Source organism: Schistocerca americana, chromosome 1 (genome assembly GCF_021461395.2).
Source record: "Schistocerca americana isolate TAMUIC-IGC-003095 chromosome 1, iqSchAmer2.1, whole genome shotgun sequence".
NCBI lineage: Eukaryota > Metazoa > Arthropoda > Insecta > Orthoptera > Acrididae > Schistocerca > Schistocerca americana.
Window position 1 is genome coordinate 421,967,383 of NC_060119.1, and position 21,804 is coordinate 421,989,186.

Here is a 21,804-nt window from a genome sequence, read left to right on the forward strand (position 1 = left end):
TGGTTGTTGTCGAGTCTGCCTCCTTTTTGCCCTTGTGACCCAGCCAAGTGGTTCAGCCAAGTGGAGGTGGTCTTCATGAGCAATAATGTAACTCGTGACCTCAAAAAATTCAGGCATGTAGTGAGCCAGCTTGACCAAAACTACACGACCAAAGTATGGGACTTAATCACCATCCGACCAATACAGTCCTCTTACAAATGACTGAATGAACAACTGATCCATCAGATCTCGTTTTCAGAGCAAAAACGAGTGCATGAATTGCTGTGCCAAGAGGAATGCAGCCATTGGAGATCTTCTATGTTCCTGCACCACTTGCAGAGCCTCACACTGTCTGATGTGGTACCAAACTCAGTTTAACACACTATCTGGGTGTGCAGTCTCCCCACTCAGGTGGAGGCAGTAATAGCACTGCAGAGAGAGATGCAGGTGGACGCCATTGCATACTTGGCTGACGGGATGCACAAGGTGCTGGCGACAGCACCTAGCACTGTGGCAGCTTATGACACCATCTCTGCAGTAGCACACACCTCCTGCAGCCTCTGCCAACCTGCCTCAGCTAGTTCACAACAGTTAGCAGATCTTACCACACAGGTCAACCAGTTGGCACATTCATGGACAGAGGGCAGCAGGCATCATAGTAGCAGTCATTCCCGCCACCACTGAACTGGCTTGTACTAATGGCAATGCAGCTCCAGTCATTTTAACAGTACTCTATTGACAGTAGAGCAGCCACCGAGCAACTTCTTCTGGTACAACGCATACTTTGTCAATGAAGTAACAAAATGTTATCCTCCTTCCACCTACCCAAATGCCAGCTGCAACTGAGTTTCTTGTGGTACACGTGGCTGTGAAACATTACCACCCATCAGTGGAAGCCTGACAATTTTTCATTTTCACCGACCATAAACCGATAACTCATGCGTTTAGAAACAATCACTCCAAGTGTTAACTGTGCCAACTCCGGCAAGTAGAATATGTGTCACAATTTACAACAAACAATTGCCATATTTCCAGGACAGACAGTATAGTTGCTGACTGCTTGTCCCGAACGTGTGCCGTTATCTCAGCCCCCTGTGAACTTTGACAACGTGATGAAGAACTGCATAGTTTCCATCACGACACCTCCATTGGTCTGCAACTGGAGCTAGTGCCTGTCCCTGGCTCTTCAAGGAAGATTTGGTGCGACATTTCAACTGGCACACACCGCTCATTCCAGAAAAATTCCAGTGCAGTACCTATGACCGTGTCCATGGATTATCATACCTTGGCACCAACGCCACTGCAATGCTTGTGGCTGCACATTTCATGTGGCCTGTGCTCTGGAAGGACTACCATGAATGGACATGCACTTGTACCACATGCCAGCAGGCCAAAGTACAGAAGCACATCCACGCACGTGTGGGCGCCTTTACTGACGTGACACTTTCAGTTTGCACATGTCCATGTGGACCTCGTTGGTCCACTCCCTCTCTTCTGAGGCAATTGGAATCTATTAACTATAGTGGACCACTTCACACACCGGCCAGAGGCAATGCCCATCATGGACATCATTGCTAAGACCATTGCCATCCCCTTTGTCAACACCTGGCAACAGACTGTGGCCGCCAGTTTGAGTGTGCATTGTTCACACACATCGCCAGACTGTGTCACGTCTGATTACACAGAGCCATGGCTACCACCCAGCATCAAATAGCATGGTCAAATGGCTCCTTGGGACTCCAAAAGCCACCCTCACATGCCACAACACCACCTGGACAGACACACTCCCACTGGTGCTGGTGGTCCTGCGAGTAATGCTGAAGGAGGAGATCAACATGTTGTCTGTTGACTTCATTTACGAGCAACCTTTCGCAATCCCAGGTAGTTTTGTAGAGGAAGTACCAGCCTCCTGCTCTGTCAGAACATCTGTGCACTGACATGGACAGTTTCTGAGCCCACATACGGATGCGGCATGGCACAGGAAAAGTGTTCGTGCACTCCAAGCTGCAGCACAGCATGCATGACATGTTGTGTACCAATGTGGTACAGCCACATTTGTAGGCACCCTATTCCAGACCACACCACATGATCGCCTGTTGAGAAAAAACATTGGACACTGAGTGCAATGGGGAGCTGTTTACAGCCTCAGTTGACAATGCCAAGCTGGTCTGTGTCTTGCTGCTCCAGCAGCCAATCACTTCTTCAAAACGGCGGAAGATTTGAAAATAGATGGCACTCCATCCAACAGCAATAAGACAGAACCAGCACCTGTAGCCAACAAAGACACACACCTGCAGCCAGCTGTCATCGCACTGACACATACACCTCCCACCAACTTGCCCAGGAAGCTAGTACTGCCACCTGGACCATCCCCACCACAGGTCCATGGGTCACCCCCACCACAGCTGCCAGCACACTACCTCACACACACCAGCTGCCACATCTGCTTCAAACACCCGTGCTGCATCGTCAGAATGCCACATCGCTCAATACAGCAAGCATGTGCCACAGTCGCCACACATTTTTAGAATATGGTGCCCCTCAGCCGCAGTCTGCTTTAGAGACATTGTTTCCAGCTTGTTGTGTCTGTAGCCGGTATCTACAGTTACATATGGGACACCATCTTCCATGTCAATGGCTACTTGTCTATCATAGCTCCTAGACTTGCATTCACATCCCTAGGCTTCCACCACGTTGGACATTGAGGCAGGATCAAAGTCCATGCCAGTTTTCATACTCAACATTCCTGTTGAGATCCAGACATCACCCTCTGCACCACCAGTCTTGTCTGTCACAGCTCCGGGACCAACATTCAAGTCACAGTGACACTGTACTCATGCACGTTTATACTTAAAGTGCAATATCTGTACCTCTACTGTCTCAAGCATTGAGACTGGACCAAGTGCAGCGCTGTGCATCCACAACTGAGTCCGTTGGTGAACTTGTGGGGCAGTGTGACTCATGAACCTTGGATTTGTCATTCTGGTTGTCATTCTGAATTATTAAAATAGTGAGCTTCATTCTGCTGTAGTGCATTAGCTGTAATACAAGTGAATGCTCTGTGTCATTATTAAGCTATCAGTGGATCAGCCTTTGAAACGTCTTTCCAAGTGACTCACAGCCCCTCTTCTACACTGCAGACTGCTACAGGCACTTCTTAGCCAGCACCGGTTGCCACTTCTGTCACTAGCCGACTGCGCGAGAACATGTCCACTGCATGGTCACCAGCCCCGCGTGTTTACGCCATGAGCTGCCGCCCTTCCACCACTGACTGACACCTCACTAGCATGCTCACACTGATGTCACCACACAGCATGTGAACTCTAAACACACACATGACACAGACTGATGACCACACTTTCTATTGAGCTATGGAAGTCCCCTCTCCAAGGGGGGATCTGTGTGGTGGCCACTCCGCAGAAACATATGAATGGTGGAACAGTAGTCACAGCCACCAACACAAGCACACAGTGCCCAGCATTCAGCAGCCTGTGTGTGCAGATTTACCCTTAGCCAAATTTCGGCAATGGTGTGACACACACTGGCCCATATGGGACAAAGCAGGCAGTCACTGTGAGCTGGACATGTCTCTGATCTTTCTAGCCTTGGACCATGTGGGTCAATTTAATGCAACTCCCCACACACATGCATGTAAAGTTTTGCTCATTTGTTAATTTTGCCATGCTTTTCATACATTCGTGAAAGACATTATGCTCTATGGGTCACGTTAGAAACTGACCATTTGGAGATGCAACATTTGTTTTGTGCAGTTGACATGATAGCACAAGATGCTTATCACCAGGATCAGTGATCCAGCCATACTACCAGAGCAACAGACCAGTATGGACATTAGAGATAAATGTTTGTTTGTAGCATCTAGCGAGGTACGGCAAGAAAAAAGTATGTCACTGACAAAAAAACTCTTGTCAATTCCCCTCAAAATCCCACCACCAAGCCTCTTCCTGACCATAGCACTTGGGTGTGGCAGTAAAGCAGGTTCACTGCACATCTATGACCATAAGTGGCAATAACACATGTTCACATGTCAAGTGTGACTGAAACATCTTACACTTTTTTCTCAGATACAAAAAAGCTGCAAGAACTTACTATAGAATGCAAAATGAATTCAAAGTGATAAGGCAATACAGAACCATGATGGTAACAACAAAGCAATTTTAAAGACAGTAAAACAAGTAACTGGTAGCACAAAGCTGATAAAGATAAAGAGAGAAGTTAGAAATCAGGATCGTTTAATTGAAAAGCATAAGGTTCTTCACAACCTTGTGGACAATTAATTAAAATTAAGTCACATAGCAATAAAACTCAAAGCACAGTTTCTTACAATACACCATACAGCTACAAATACCCATGTAGCTACCTGCTACTGAAAAGGAAATCAGTGAAAATGTGCATAGAGTTAAAACTAAAATGTCCATAGGCTACATTTCATTTTGCCTACTAAAAGACTGCAGTATCAATACTAAAGCACTTATAAAAGGAATTCTAAATGAGTCTTCCAGATCTGACTGTTTCTGATTACCTGGAGCGGGTATAAGTTCTTCCCATCCACATTCATTCATTCCTTTCAGTCATTCATTCATCATGTTCTGTAGATCCCATCAGTTAGGAGGAACTTCAAGGACATACAGTAAGATAACACAAAGATACGACAGAAACTTAAATTAACAATAATCTGTCATTGCACTGATTAATACTATTCACACTTACGCCATTTATATTAAAATGAGTAAATTAGTAAGGAAGCTGCTACTCCTCAGTTTTCCTATGTATCTGCTACTCGTAGCTTAATACTTACTTGATTAGAATGGTGTTTTTGAAAGGAAATATTTTTACATCTATAAATGCTTAGTCCTATTTGTAATATACACTGATCAGCCAGAACATTGTGTCGACTGACCTACTATCAATATAAAACCATCCAGTGTCACCTGACAAAGAATGACTGCTAGTGATACACAGTGTAGTATCAGTGAGCACACTATCCTTGTGTGGAATGAGAAAGGCGCACAATCTATTTGCATTTGAGCGAGGGCAGATTGTGAGCATTTCCAAAACTGCACAACTTTTTGGGTGTTCAAATAGTGCTGGGGTGAGTGTCTTCAACACATGGCAAAACCAAGGTGAAACCATGTCCAGATGTCTTGAGTTTGGTGGCCACCCCCATCGGTCGTCGCAAGCTTGGCAGACTAGTAAAACAGGACAAGCAGTGAACTGTGGTGGAACTAACATCAGACTTTAATGCTGAGCAGAGCACAAGCGTATCTGAAAACACAGTGCACTAGACACTCTTAACTCTGCAGCCGACAACCCATATATGTGCCAATGTTAACACCATGATATTGGCAACTCTGACTGAAATGGTCACCTGACCACCAGCTCTGGGCATTGGCATAGTGGTCTGATGAATTCTGATACCTTCTTCATCATTCTGATGGGAAGGTGCAAATCCATTGTCTTAAAGGGGAACAATTCCCTGACACCTGTACTGTGGGAAAGAGACAAGCTGGCAGTGGCTCCATTATGCTCTGGGGGACATTCATGTGGGCATCCATGGGTCCAGTGGAGCTCGTGCAAGACACCATGAGAGCCGAGGTGTATCATACACTGGTTGCAGATTACTTACAACCCTTGATGATGATCATGCTTTCTGACAGCAGTAGCATTTTTCAACAAGATAATGTGACATGTCACAAGGCTAGAAGTGCGATGGAGTGGTTCAAGGAACACAGTGGTGAATTCCAGCTGATGTTCTGGTTCCCAGATCACCAGGTTTGAACCCAGTCGAACACATCTGGTATGTGATTGAATGTGCATCAAAGCTCACGGCCCTCCTCCCCAGGAATTGGGGACTTCTGTGTGTAGCTGTAATGACAACCCCCTCCAGTGACCTACCAAGGCCTGATTGCTTCCCTGTGCTTAACTGGATGTCCATACTTCCACTGTGCCTAGGTGTCATCCTCTACCTCACACTGGTGCGACCTGTGCTGGAACACACCACAGTAGTGTTGTGTAATGTTACAGTAGTGTTGGGTAACGCTGCCTCAAGGCATCTAAAGAGTCTACAGGTTGTGCGGAACTGCTTGTGCAAGTTGCCCTGCTCCTGCTACTAAACAGAAGGACAAGCCACATGGCTAGTACCTCACAAGTCACCAAGAACAGCAACGAAGAAGATGTCCTATTCATGAACTGCAATGGTGTGTCAAAATGTAACAATCAACCAATCACATGCAGTTTTATAAGTAGTGCCAACACGTGATGCATGCGTATTTTTATGGCTATGGAACAATTAAATTAAGATAGTAGTGTCACGGGTTTTGTACTCAAAATGTTATGTATTTTGTATAACTAATATCGACAATATTATTTTGAAATAAGATCGACTTTTCTTCATTCATGATCAGAGATCTCTAATCACTTTTGCATTTTACTATAGGTAACCCGCATGTGTTTTGTACACATACTATTACTCTCTACCCCAAAATACCTACTTAGGGAGGAAATTTAGCTGTGTACATGTATTATTCTAGCATGTGTCACTATAATGTATGGCTAACTTTGATATCGGTTTTAGCAGAACAAGACGATTTTTTTGACAAAATAGTGCAGACAGTTTCCTCTTAGATGCGGTAATAATATTGTTTACTCTGGTACAACGATCGAATGAATTTTTCTTTAGTGATTAGAGATCTGTAATCATAATCATATACTGTGATAGTCAACCTGCTTATGTATAAATAACATCTGTACATACAGGATAGAGAGTGTCATGGGATACATTCTATAAAACGATGCGGCACTATCCTATATGAGGGGAAATGGTCATGATAACGGAATTAGAGAAATCAATGCCTGTATAGAAAGATTTAGATATTCTGTTTTTTCCATCCACACAGGTCTACATACCAGTCAGACGATGATTTGCTTGATTGCACTGTGCTGTTTAGCTAAGAAATGTTTGGATGAGGATTATCGATAGGGTATGAAATAGATGTTAGAAATTCTAATACAAATCAGTGTATTTTGTGTCAAAATTGATGACTTTGCATTGAATGCAACACATTTTGAATAAAAATTCATTCATATAAACGATTTTTTTAATATTTCTGATAGTGTTTCAGTTACAGACAAACAAACAAAGTTTTGACACCCACCTGGCTAGCCGCGCAGTCTAATGCGCTGCTTCCCGAGCGGAAAGGCATGCCAGTCCACTGGGGGCCAAAACGCACAACCTTGTGGAGTGGCTGCAAGGTGAGTGGGCTGTTTTGGCCTGCTGTGGGGTTGTGAACTACTGAGGGCTATGGCGGGACTAAGCATCTCTGTCGTTTCTAGGTCCCCGGTTCAATACTCAATACACACACAAGTTTTGACAGTTTGCTCCATACAGCATATTACATACAACAAAACTGTAACAAACTACTCTACAGTTCTCATCCAAGTGCTTGGCATAGGTTTCAGAGATTACTTCTCGACCATTCCACTTTCGAATAGCACCAGGGGAAAAAATGTATGAAGCTTTTATTAGACACCCAAATTTTTCCATGTTAATTAATTACATCTGTTGACTTTTTCCACGTATTGGAGTTCGATCTACTTGAAACCTGCTGAATACAGTCACAAATCTGACACCAGAATCGAATTTTTTTGTTTGCTAAATGACCCAGTGTAATCAAACAAATCATTTGCTGAATAGTATACAGGTTCACACTGGGGAAAAATCTGAATCTTTCCATGTCAACTCTGGTTTTTCTTATTCTATTACATTGGTCATCTCTCTCTACGTAGGAGGGCATTCCCAAAATATTTTAGCATCTTTTACTGATTGCGATCCCATGGCAGTCTGTCCCCTGTATGTATAGATTTTATTTTTATGTGAGTCAATTGTTTATCATAATACGGAAGTATGATTACAGATTTCCGATCATAAGAAATTCATTTGATCTTTGTAACAAAGTAAACAATGACATTTCCAGGTCTAGCTTCTCTGTATTATTTTGTAAGAAAACTCGTCTTGGTTCTGCTAAAGCAATATCAGATTTATTCATACATTATAGTGACTCCTGCTAAGGTACCTTCCAACATTAACAGGTGGTTGGCTTTACCTTCTTCTTTACTTTGGTTGTTCTATACAGTTGCCTGAATGGGATGTAATGTTCACTTGGGAATGACATATCACATATAAAAATACTATGAGGCAGCTATTTTCACAAAATTTCCCGCTTAAGTAACTGTTTTGGGGTGTAGAGTAACGTTGTGTGTATAAAAACACACCATGCTGCTTGTTGTAGTACACCTGTACAATTACACTGGAACCTTACAGTTTGTATGGCATTACCACAAAAGGATGCAAGCTAGCTGTCATGCGACAATGTAAGTAGGAGGGGGGCGGTAATGAACGCAGCTAAATTTCCTCCATAAGTAGGTGTTTTGGGGTGGAGAGTAGCAGTATGTGTACAACACACATGCAGGTTGCCTATTATATTATGCAAGTGTGATTACAGATCACTGAACATAAATCAAAAATATGTTATTTATTAGTATTCAAAATGGCTCTAAGCACTATGGGACTTAACATCTAAGGTCATCAGTCCCCTATACTTAGAACTACGTAAATATAATTAACCTAGGGACATCACACACATCCACGCCCGAGGCAGGATTCGAACCCGCGACCGCAGCAGCCGCGTGGTTCCGGACTGAAGTGCCTCGAACCGGTCGGCCACCATGGCCGGCATTTATTAGTATTAATTATTTATCAAAATACACAATATTTCAAGTACCAAATACATGTGACACTACAGTTGTAATTTACTTGTTCTATAGCCATCAAAAATACACATACGTAACATATTGGTACTACTGATAAAATCGCATTACATTATTGATTGGTCATGGCATACCCATGAAGCAGCACCAATATAGATGATCCAGCGTTTAATGTCAGAAGTCCATGAGGCTGTTCACAGAAGATGCGGTTGAGAACAAGAAGACAGCAACAACAGAAAACGGTAGGAAATTGCAGGAAGACCTAAGATGATTGCTGATTGGTGCAGGTCCTGGGAGATGACACCAAATGTAACCAAACATAATTTAGGGCACAAAAATTGGCCTACAAATCCAATACTGTACAATTACAATAGGTCTATTGATGTCAAATCACTACAAACAGAAACTAATGTAAAACACCTGGAAGCATCCATCCAGAGCAACCTAAAGTGGAATGACCACATAAAAACGTGAGAAATAGTAGGTGCCACGTTGAGATGCTTTGGAGAAATCCTAGGGAAACATAATCCATTTACGAAAGACGTGGTTTACAAAACATTTGTAACTTTGGAATGTACTGTCGGAACTTGAACTTTTATCCTAGTACACTATAGTGCTTTGTGTAGTAAAAAGTAGTAACATTTCATAGCAGTGTTTACTTTCGTTCTAGAGGCATTAAATAAATTATTTTTTATCACCAGCCTCTGGTCACCGTAACTATTTAGTGATTAACTTCAGGTTAGAATACTTCGTCTATTTACAATTATTAGGCACTCTGCCTCAGCTACTATTTTGTCTTAAAACCAGAAGGATTTATTTCGTTCATGACTATTTCAAGACTTGTTTCCAAGAAGGAAATTTAAGTTCCTTTAATTCAATAAAACTTTTTGACCACCTATGGCAGATACTTTAACTGGTAATGAAGTGTTCGTTGTTTTTCCAAATCAGTGCTTACATTTGCCCTTCTAGCCCAGGTGCATAGTGCTTTGCTTGTTCTTTCGTTTCTTCCTGTGGCTTTTGTGGTTCCTGTGCCACCTTTGTACTTCTTGTCCCACAGCTGTTGGCATCATGATAGTTGTGGGTCTTTATTTTTCGCACGCAGTGAAAGTTTTGTTGTTTCTCTTCTGGTCTATGTGACTTTTGGTCTGCTTGGTACACACTAGTTTCTGTTACCAGTTTTCCGTGTTTGTGCCCAATTCATTTCCACTACATATTTTGAGATGATGTATGTTGCGCCTGCTCCAGTGTCTAGTGCATGGCTACCTTCTATCTACTCGTTACTGTGAGACTACTGGCAGATGCAACGCTGTCTTCTGGAACTGCTGGCGTGCATTCCATGACGTCAGAGTTGCCCTTTGGGGTTCCTGGCCTTCAGACTCCGCCACAGTCTCAGGCACAGCATCCAATCCTGTAGTAAGCGTCTTCACAGCTCTGGAGGTACCTAGCCATTGCACCTCCATGCTCCCAGGCCCATCACCTCTGGACACCACTGGTGCTGCACCATACTCCTGGCACACCAGACCCCATGGCCACCATTATCATGACACCACACGCCTCCTGTCTTTGTCCCCAGCGCTCCACAAGGGTCTACGACTGGACTACATCGCTACAGCTTCCTCCCCCAAACACAGCAGCTGCACAGTCTTCTACTTTGATCCTCCATGGTTCTTCCTCTGATGACTCCATCATTGTGCCTCCTCTTCTCCGCCTGTCCTAGCCCGTTCCTACCTCATGAATGCACTTTCTGCTGCTTTTTGTACCTCATCCTTGCACGTGTTTTAGACATTCCCTTTACATGCCTAATTCAAGCACGCAACACCCTAATTTCTCCCAAGTGCATCTGTACACCAGAGATTTACCCCAAGTGCATTCTCACACCCAACATTTGTTCCAACTGCTTCTGCACAGCAACTATTCATCCCAAGTACTTCTGCACAATACTTTGCCCTCCAAAGCGCTTCTGTACACCAAATTACTCTCCCTAGTGCTTCCACACAACACTTTCTTATCCTATGAGCTTCCACACAACATACTTTTTTTCCCTGATGCTTTGGCACAACATTACATCCCTAGTGCTTTCATGTGGCCAGTTTTCCTCTCAGGTGCTCCTGTGTGGCACCTTTCCCTCCTGAGTACTTCTACACAACAATTTTTTATCCTACATAATCTCACACAACAACTTTGATTCTATGTGCTTTTGCACAAGGAAATCTCATCACTAGTGCTTCTGCACACTCAGTTTTCTACCTCATTTTCCATGTTTTTTTGGCGCACTGTTTTCAGTCTATGACTTACATTATGTGGGCTCCTTACAGACTGGCTCCAGACAATCCGCTCATTGGCAACTGCCAATGTTACCGACCACTCGAGGCCTGCCCACACCAGTCCTGCAGAAATGGGCGCTGGATGTGCTGGATGCTGCCAGCTAGGCTCAGCTCTCATTTACTGTCGACTACTGGGGAGGAGGGGGCGACCTCTCAGGGACTCCATGTACTGTCGACTGGGATTCTGCTTCTCTATGATCCCCGACATGGATCCCCGTCTTTCCTCCCTTTCCAGAGGGAAGGTGGTGCTGAATCACAGTACCTAGAGAGGTTTTCAAGAAGACACATCAGGACTGCTAGCTACAGTGCCCATGGAAGTGAATTTCGCAATCCCCACCTTCTTTGTAATCAGCTCGAACACAACACTGCTTGAGGTAGTTGCATGGGTGTCCAATCTCTCAGCCTGGTGATGAGGTGGGACTTTTTCAACTCTCTCTGCAACTCACACTACATCCAAGCTACGCAGGCAGCCTGCTTCCCCACAGATGAAACTCGAGGGGCTGCCGTGCTACACACGGCCATCAGCGAGCGCCCAATGCGTCAGCAGAGGTCACTGCTCGGGACCCACGGACCTCTTTTCTACGTCAGACATGTGACAAAGCAACACCGACTGTATTGTGGAGCCAAGTGCTGTACTTAGGCCGACGTGGGCGCCTTAGGAGGCCAGTTCACTCTCAGTGTGCTTCCAAGCCAGACACTACATGTTCATGCATTTCTTCAATCAGGAACTCACTTTGGAGCCGCCGCGACGACAAAGCAAAGCTTCATGTTAGTGTTTCTGTGAGTGGGCTTGTATGAATTCTGGACTTTACTGTGTTTTCGTCGTACTGGAACCTTAATAGTGGGCTATTCTTCGCTGACTATCTCGAACTTAGAGTTCTCAACATGTTAGCTTTGGACTGCTCTGTCGGGACGTGAATTTTTGCTAATGTGGTATTTTGTATAATAAATAGTTAGTAACATTTTGTAACAGTGTTTGCTTGCATTCTAGATGCAGTCTACCTTCGATTATATTTGTCTTAATTCTTTCCTATTACTGGCCTTTGTCTGCCGTAATCATTTAGTAATTAACTTCAGTTTAGAGCACTTTATCTATTTGCAATTACTAGGCACTCTGACTCAAGTAGTGTTTTAAGTGTAACCAGAAGGATTTATTTCGTTCGTGGCTGCTTCAAGACTTGTTTTCAAGAAGGAAAATTAAGTTCCCTGAATTCAATAAAACTTATTCATGAGTCTTTACTTTTTGACCGCTTTTGGTGGATACTTTAGTTCCAATGCCGAACGGCACGCAAATGATCATTTAGACAGTGCAAGAACTTTGTGGGGATGCTAAACAAACTCCAGTGGTAGATGCTACAAAAGAAATGTGGTGCATCACAGAGAGGTTTACTGTTCAAAAACAGAGAGAGCACGTTCTGCGACAGAGATGGGCAACATATTGCTAGCTCCCATGTACATCATGCGAAATCACCACAATGAGAAAAACTAAATAATTAGAGCTGGTATTGACGCTTTCCGAAATCATTCTTTCGACAGAGTTTCACAAATTGAACGGGGATTGGGCTAAAGGATGGATGTACCAGACAATCTGTATCGCGTGCCATATGATGGCGTGCCAGTGTTATGGATCTGATTTTCGGTACAGTCTTCACAAAGACAGTGTCATCATCTGGGCAAAGCTTTATGGACTGTACAGTGTTATCTATTGTAAACAGCAGAGGGTACACAAGTGCGGATTAGGTAAGGATGGGAAGCTAAATCGATAGTATCCTTCTCTAAAGAACCATCAGTCCTTTCTGGTAAGGATTTCAGAATACACAACAATATTCTGGAGATGGTATAATGGCTCTGAGCACTATGGGACTTAACAGCTGAGGTCATCAGTCCCCTAGAACTTAGAACTACTTAAACCTAACTAACCTAAGGACATCACACACATCCATGCCCGAGGCAGGATTCGAAACTGCGACCGCAGCGGTCACGCGGTACCAGACTGAAGCGCCTAGAACGGCTCGGTCACTCCGGCCGGCTCTGGAGACGGCTCGACACGCGCAGTGTATGCAGTATCTTGGATTTGCTTCATCTTCAAAGTGTACTGGCAACGAATTGCATTGTCTGACTCACCCTTCCACATGACCTAAACACTAATGTAGAGGATAATAAAAGTAGTCTGACCCACTTGTGTGCATGTACAATGTTACTTGGACCATGAAACCACTAAACAACGCATAACAGTAATTTAAACGGGAGAAGTTACTATATAATATACTGTTTAAAGATTGTACTCCTAATGGAATGGAAGAAAACTGTGTTATGTGTACTGTACAATGATTCATTCGACCTTGGCTTCATCCTAGAGTGTCTAACTTACAATTCTTTAACCAGGCAGACATTGTCCCATCTTTGGAACGAAATGTAAGTAATGAGTTTGTTTGTAAAAAAAAAAAAAAAACTGTATCACGAGTCACGATAATCTTTTTAAATATATTGTGTGTTCCGAATGGTGGACACAGCTCATATAAATGTCAACTAGTTGGTGTCCAGTTAGTTTTTATCTGATATTCTATGCATAGTGTAGAGGACAAAGCACTCTACAAGCAACTAAGAAGGGTGGGGGGGGGGGGGGGGGGAGCAATTTCATGCATGTGCACTGTCCAAGCGGCAGGAGGTACATACAACTCCTCACCGATAACCGACATATACAGCTCCTAACCGAAAATCGACATTAAAGTAAACCATGTCGACTATCTAGCCTCAAATGGCAAGTGGAAAAAATGGAGGTCGCTTACATTAATCATCTAAACCTTCCATTACTCTTAAAGTAGCTCTGCAATGTGCTTTTTCCTCACAGGGCAATTGTTGGTCCAAGGTACGTGAGATGACAGAGGAAGGAAAGGCATCTCTGCTGTGGGGTGTTGGGTGAAATGGGTCATACTGAATGAGACAGGCATCTGTCGTGCCTGTCTTCTGTCCCACGCAAAGTGGCAGGCTAAACGCTGTATCTGGCGGCTCCAGCAGTCTCTGTGCTGTGTAGCGATAGATTCTGAAGTGTCGAAACACCCACTTAAGTGTTTTACCATTAAATAAAGCGTCCCTGCAACTTCCCTGGTCCCAATAATGTTCCCTGCACATAATGTATTATCCTAATTGGATAATAAACATGAGTGACAAGGATCCTAAAGAAACATCCTTCTCCACCAACACAATAATAGTTTCCCCTAATCGGCTGATAAATGACAGTGACAAGGCAAAGGGCAAGTATCTCAGGGTAATAAATTCTAGTGATAAGGATAATAAATTGGGTAATAAACTGTGGCGATAAGAAAAAGGGTAAGAATCCTGGGATAGTAAATTATGGCTACAGGACAATAAACTTTTATAGCGACAAAGATAATTAATTGGGCAAAAATTATCTGATAAAGCACTGGAAATCTGACAATGGAGGAAGCTGCATTTGTATTCCCTATCAGTAGGCTAACAGACACAATTTTATATATTACGTGATTGATGTAGATAGGTGAGGGAGGAGTTGGCTAGGAGGGGCAAGGAGTGTGGGTGAGAGATCTGACAACAACGCAGTAGCGCTCGCACTGGCTTAGCCTTCATACTGACATCACATTACATGATTGTTTGCTTATTTCTCTCTTATAAAATACTGGCAGTTACTGAAGATTAAAGACTTCATGCACTTGCAAGATAACATGAATATTTGCTCACTACACTTTGAACCAAATCACTTTATGAGTGCCATCAAACTCGTTGCTGAAGAGAGAACTGCAACTCAGTCATGATAATAAAATAACGAAAGCAGTGAAACATAACACATTGAGGAACGAAGTTCCACAACTACTGCTGTATCAGAGCCAGAAACATCATACCAATAAACATCATAATTTTGAATGCAAACGTCTTCTGAAGATGAAGTGATTAAATACAATTATATTTGTATGGTGGAAAATCTATTGAAGTGTAAGAAAGCACAAATCATCAGACTCCGTGAAAAACTATTATGGAATGTGACAAAGTGTCTTTCATAATAGCAACATATAGTCATCGAAATATCATAGAAACAAAGGAAAAAACGCAAGCACGTATTAAAAGAATTGGATACAAAAAAGATGACCTCGATGTATTGTGAAGACAGATCGGAACGCCATTGAAGTGAAAATGTGGGATAAGATGGAAAGATGAAAATGAGTTCGAAAATACCTATTCATGAATGAGTGGTAGTTCACTTCTTTTTATTTATGAGCTTTGGTTCTGTTTGCATTTATTGTACAATCATTCACATCTCTTGGTATTTAAGTAATTTTTCAGGTGTAATAATATAATAAATATTTCATAAATGAAGTAGAAAAAGAAATAAAAACAAATATTATTCTTGCGGCGCATGCTATGTTAAGAAATGGCCGGCTTTCTCTGCTCTTGGAGCGTTAGTGTCACGCCAGCATGTCAATGTCATGTATGTAGGACTGAGCTGCAGTCAAGATGCCCTGGTAGGGAATGGTGGCTCACCGTGAGGTTGGCACGAGGCTCCAGCGCCAGCCAGAGAACGGTTTCCAGTTCCAGGTTGACGGACGCGAAGCTGACGACGCACTCGCCGATCATGCGCTCGCGCCGCATGCGTTCGCAGCCGTACAGCCGGAAGCGCACGCCCATGCTGTTCACATCCTCTGCAAAACACACAATCAGCTGGCCACGCCTGTCTCACACTCAACCTATCAGTAATGGCGGCGAACGGGGCGCAGAAACGTGCACGAAACTACAGGCTGGCGCAAATTAAAGTAGCTGTAAGCGTAAAGGAAATGCAGTGAAACTACAGAAACGAAGAGCTGAAATGGACTTACCATTTATTTACAATGATAAATACAGTGAAAAATGCACTTATACAGAATGATGAAAGTGACCCCTTGCAACATCAATACATAGCTGCGCACATCTAAGCATATTCAGATATACTCGGCATTATTCAAAAGCCACGTACAGTATTCTACACGCTCCTGTCATCCTCCCATAACTGCTGCGCAACGGTCACACAATATGGCTTAAAATCAAGACTTTTCAATCTCCGCTGGCAACTCCTCTTCCTTACATGTATGTGTTGGACCAATTTATGTGTAGACTTCTTCGGGCTCCGAATAATTCTTCGCCAAATGTCTCCGTTAACTTCTGCTGTGCGAACTGAAGGAATTCTCTGTCATTTCACATTTCACACAGATTCGTAGGTGCGCCAATTTTTATGCAGACTTTGTATTGCCCTCTTTGCTGGTAGTCCTCTATCCGGATATTTGACTCCGAAAATTTCGTAAGTCTCCTTAGTAAAACTGTTTTCACATATGCTACCATAATTTCAGTTCTTTCTTCTATTGAGAAAGTCATTTTGCGGACCGCAAAGAAGAACGTCTAACTGACGAAATACACTGAAATGCTGATAGAAGAATGCTAACAATCGATTATTGCAGAAAACTGTCCATTGTCGTAGCTGTTTATTTCAGAAGTCGAAATACTGCACTCGCATTCAAAGGGAAGGTGGGCTACTTCTAACTACGCCGCCCTGTTCATTGCTATCGCTGATCATACGTCATAAGCTAAATACTGTGACTCAAACGTTGACACCTTGCTATCATATGAGCTGCACTTCTTATAAGAGCCTCTGAACATGTCTTTCAGACTGCCTGAAAAATTAACATTGAACGTAAAAGTCAAATGTTCAACTTCAAGCCCTTCCCCAGAAAACATTGAAACGTGTGATAACGACCAAGAGTTTCGTATTATTTGTCATAAAATAATATCTTCTTGATTTAAATAATAGAAATTGCGCCTTTTACCTATTTTTTGCTGCTTAGCATTACGCGTTTCGAGAATTTATTCTCATTTTGAAGTGAATTTGTGTGTTTGTTACTTGAATATGTTTGGTGCTGTTGGCATGTGTGATTTTGTGCCTCTCTTGCGTCTTTTCGAAGTTACACTGCAATCGGAAAATCGGACAAAATGAATTTTTCACAGTTTTTAAATGCTGACATTAGCGTTTGCTCTCTTCGCTGGTAGTCCTTTTCCGATTACAGTGTAACCTCGAAAAGACGCAAGACAGGCTGAAAATCATACATGCCAACGTCACCAATCATATTCTTGTAAACTGCCTTGTGCGAGATCTCTAATTGCATTTGAAGCATGTAAATTTCCAGAAGCGTGGAGACTCATTTGTGTAGCGTAAGCCAGTTCGTGGACGATATGGTCTTTTCGAACCTTCACCGTCCTCCTTCGTTTAGACCGATCACTCAAATAGTTCCAGCTTGTGGGAGGAAGCCCCTGCGTGTCTGTCTCGCGGGGTAGCCGCGCGGTCTTGGGCGTCTTTTCACGGTTCGCGCGGCTCCCCCCGTCGGGGGTTCGAGTCCTCTCTCGGGCATGGATGTGTGTGTGTTGTCCTTAGTGTATGTTAGTTTAAGTTAGATTAAGTAGGGTGTAAGCTTAGGGATCGATGTCTTCAGCTGTTTGGTCTCGTAAGACCTTACCACAAATTTCCAAATATTGCGTGTCGATGGGAATGAAATGATGATGATAAGGACAACACAACACCCAGTCCCTAAGCGGAGTAATTCTCCGACCCAGCTGGGGCTCGAACCCGGGCCGTTAGGCACCACACCCGAGGCTATGGCCATGCGCTATGCAGAGTTGTGGCACGTTCTTTTTTATACGGTTTATGAAGTCAGTTGCAGTCACACGCAAGGTTAACATTGCATTAACAGTTATTTTCATTTCAAAGCCACAAACAGGTGATTACAGACGCAATGACAGTTAGCTATATGCTATAAGCATCCCTTAGAAGCACTTCCTTAAGCTTTCACCATGAAGAGAACTCAATATCGCGAATTGATGCTGTACCCAAATAAACCACATCTTTCTGTCTGAGAGTGTAAAGCTTCCAGCCAGCCCTAAAACGCTCTGACATTCGAATAATAGTTCCTTAAACCAACATAAGAATGCTTAGCCCCAAATAACAGCGACAAAATATTCCCTTTATTTGCGGCTCAAAGGGCACGGCGACATTATAGCCTACGCCAAATGTGGAGGAAATATTTCGATTGCACTTCGAGCCTCCCTTAAGATCCAGCCTGCGGCTTTCAACAGGCTGTTCCAGTGCGTTTACTGCCTATAGTGTTTTATGTGCCAACATCTCGCTGGTAACTTTCAGTGTGTGGGGTCAGAACCACTATGGACTTCTGTCCCCAAGAATATCGCTGCAAAAACAGTATCTCTGGGTCTTTGACAACGTGTTCTGAGACGCTAAATGTTCAAGTTGTACCTGTCCATGTAATGTGTATGAATAAACGTTGTGTATGTGAATTGGTAACGTTGACAGTCATTACGCACCATGAACATCGTGTTCGTTACCCAAATCCTTTAAGCTCGGCAGACTACATAACGATGGGAGAACGACGATCGGCGGTAATGAACAATGGCGCTACCCTGCCGTCCCCGCCATTCTCGAGTGCAATATTCCAATTGATATACATTCAGCTAGTACTAATGCTGCTCGCAAGTTTCCCTATCAACGGGGTGACTCTACCGTTATTGAGATGTCAGACATTGCCAGGCTAATTACAGGCACCAACCACAGTGACGCAACAAACGCCGAACATTCAGTCACAACAAACAAACATGCAGGTCAGTGTATTTGGTGGTCTCAGGGGCAGATAGTGCCAGTTAACAGTAATTTGAACTGAATGGCATATTTCGGCAAACAGCTTGCGCTCTCATACGTCACGCGGGTGACGTCACGGCAGCCGCTCCGCGTACCACGGTACACCTCGGGCGTGACGTGACAGCCCCGCAGGCCGCAACACTCCCCACACCCCAGCTCGCACCGGGATACGCTGATGCCCGCCGCGTGCTGGTACGGACGCACGACTCGACCGTTTTACCACGACCACACAGGAACAGCTACCAGGATGCCTCAACAGACGCATCGACAGCACAACGACCACAAGATGGATATTAGAATTACAACCTGACTGCTACGCAGCCCGCACTGACAACGAAGGGCGTCAAGTTCGAGCCAGACATCACCGCTACGCCTACAGTGAACACCATGCCACGTGGGCCGACGATCTACCACGAATTTATCCAGCCGACGATGATTACGCGACACGCCGCCGATCCTGTGGGCACACCGCACGGATCTCCCACGCCGCGATGGCCTCCGACCGACCGTGAATTCACTCCACCTACCACGACGCGCGTTACGACCGAGGGGTGCTACACCACCCGCGCCGCGCGCTACGTTCCGTTCACCGACGCCACCAAAGCATCCGCGACGCACAGTGTGCACGGTGGACACACGGACAAACACCGCCACAAAACTGGTTTTCCGACAGGACTATATTTCTCCGCAGTCCGCCGATGCTTCTATACCGCACGGCCACTTCGGCCGGCCCAGATCAAGTTGTTAACACTTCTCAACCATCTCGGTGAACAACCGGATCTCGTCAGCGATCTGCTGATAAATACTCCGACTGAGACTCGTACGAGATGGTGTAGTCACTTAACAGTACAACGTTTACCACGCATGCCGGAGCAACAACTGCACGTCGCCATAAACGAGACGACGCTGGGCAACGACACATCATCGGCGTTATGGGGCAAACTGCGCTTGAAAATTGGTAACGACCTACTACCAGACCGCGCCCTATGGTCATTATGGTTACTCAAGCTCCCAGAGCAAATACAGACAGCACTTCTAGTACATTGCGGACACGCCATTGGAAACGCGATTACAACTTGCCGGTATGATGGTGGCGCTCGCTCGCCACCGGACACTGATCAGTGCCAGGACAGCTATCTACGGCCGCGACGCCAGCGACGGATACGGCGCACATCAGACAAGGACAGCAGCAGCGGCAGATACAGCGCAATACAATGTGCGCAAACCCCGGGCAACCTCCCCCCCCCCCCCCCCCCCCCGCCTGCAACTACACCCCAGCCGCGACTGCTGCAGCGCCGCAACAATCACGGCGCACGGACCGAGCTCCTACAGGAAATAAACAAACAAGAGTGACGGCCAACGGCCGAGCAGCCACAACACAGCCCAGCCAAAACAAAGCGAGAAGCGGCTACTGCTGGTTTCACTCGCGATTCGGCGCCGACGCACGCCGCCAACCCAAACTACACCGGCGGAATGGCAAGCGCACCAGCCCGCCCCCCTACAACAAGCCGCTTTTCTGCTGGAGATACCAAAGCACATAACACGCCACACACACGGACAGACGGCGCGCGACTGTTTATTTATGACCGCGGGCCACACCAGTTCCTGTTGGTCGACACGGGAGCGGACATGAGCACGCTATCGCCACATCTCACCACAGGAGATTACAAGCCCTCAACCCTACAACCCCGAGAGGCAAATCATTCAATTGTTCCGGTAATGCGGACAACCTCCGCGACGCTCTGGCTAGACGACCACATATCACGTCCATGGACTTTATTTGTGACCGGAAAGGTGGAACCGGTGCTCGAAGCGAACTTCCTCCGTCATTACCGCCTCATCCCGGATCTCAGCAGGGCTCTGTTATTACAAGGTAATGGACTACATCCAACAGCGGGCGCCTGAGTGACAGTCCTCGGTCCACTGTAGACTCTCCCCCTCCACCGCTAGACATGGAGACCGCAGCCTATCTGGCATTACTACGCGCAAACACTGTGCGACGAACTCCACGAAATGATCACGGCCTTCGAGAACATCTGGATAGAGAACAACAGAACATGTGAAACTTAATACTGACAAATGTCAACTGCGACAGCCTTGCGTCACGTTCGTTGGCCCCTTAGTCGACGCAACAGGCATATGACCCAAACAGGACAAAATTGAGAAGGTTACTAACTGGTCCTCTGCCACAAATTATCAACAACTACGTAAATTTCTCGGCGTTGTCAGTTTCTACCGACGACACCTACCCCATGCAGCTGAAACTCTACTTTTCATCACAGTAGCTCTACGGGGAAAAATACATCGGGAAAGAGGAAGCTAACATGGGCAGCCGAGATGCAAACTGCATACGACAACGTTAAAGCTCAACTAGCCCACACCGTCACAGTCGTACTACCTCAGCGGATGCTATATTATCATTACATCAGACGCAAGCGACCGAATGATAGGCGCTGTATTACAGCAGGAAGTGCCAGGGATGGCAAAACCTCCCCGTTTTTTTCTTAAGGAAACTGACAGACTCTCAAAGGTAGTAGTCGACCTTTGACCGCGAAGTACTGGCCATGTACGAAGTGGTACGCTACTTCCGCGACGATATTGAAGGGAGAACACTTATTATTTATACAGACCATCGACCACTATCTGACACAGTAAAGAATCCATCTGCCAACGCCACACCACGCAGCGCAGGTTTAGGCACTTGGGCCACAACAGACGTTGACCACATGCGCGGAGCGGTCAGTATGATTGCGGTCTACCTGTCCCGCCTAGCGGCCGTGACCACTCAACTGGATTTCGATAACCTCGCGGACGCACATGCAACAGATACGGCCTTGGAACGATTCTTGTCAGGCGGCGACACGGGATTACACTACGACAATGCCCAGTGCCCGGAACCAACAAACTAGTTTGGTGCGACGAGTCAATGGGGAGGCAACGACCTTTCGTCCCTGCCAACTATCGCCGAACAATATTCGACTTGCTCCATAACTTAGCTCACCCAGGAGTGCGCTC

At 45.0% G+C, this 21,804-nt stretch overlaps 1 protein-coding gene across 1 annotated transcript in view; it reads right to left on the reverse strand.

Annotated features, from left to right (window-relative positions):
- The window catches only part of LOC124556458 (synaptotagmin-14), a 579,934-nt gene that overhangs the window by 42,876 nt on the left and 515,254 nt on the right, over nt 1–21,804 (reverse strand). Inside the window, exon 8 of the mRNA XM_047130444.1 lies at nt 15,603–15,760. Coding sequence (XP_046986400.1) covers nt 15,603–15,760 — 158 coding nt within the window. The remainder of the gene's footprint in view (nt 1–15,602; nt 15,761–21,804) is intronic.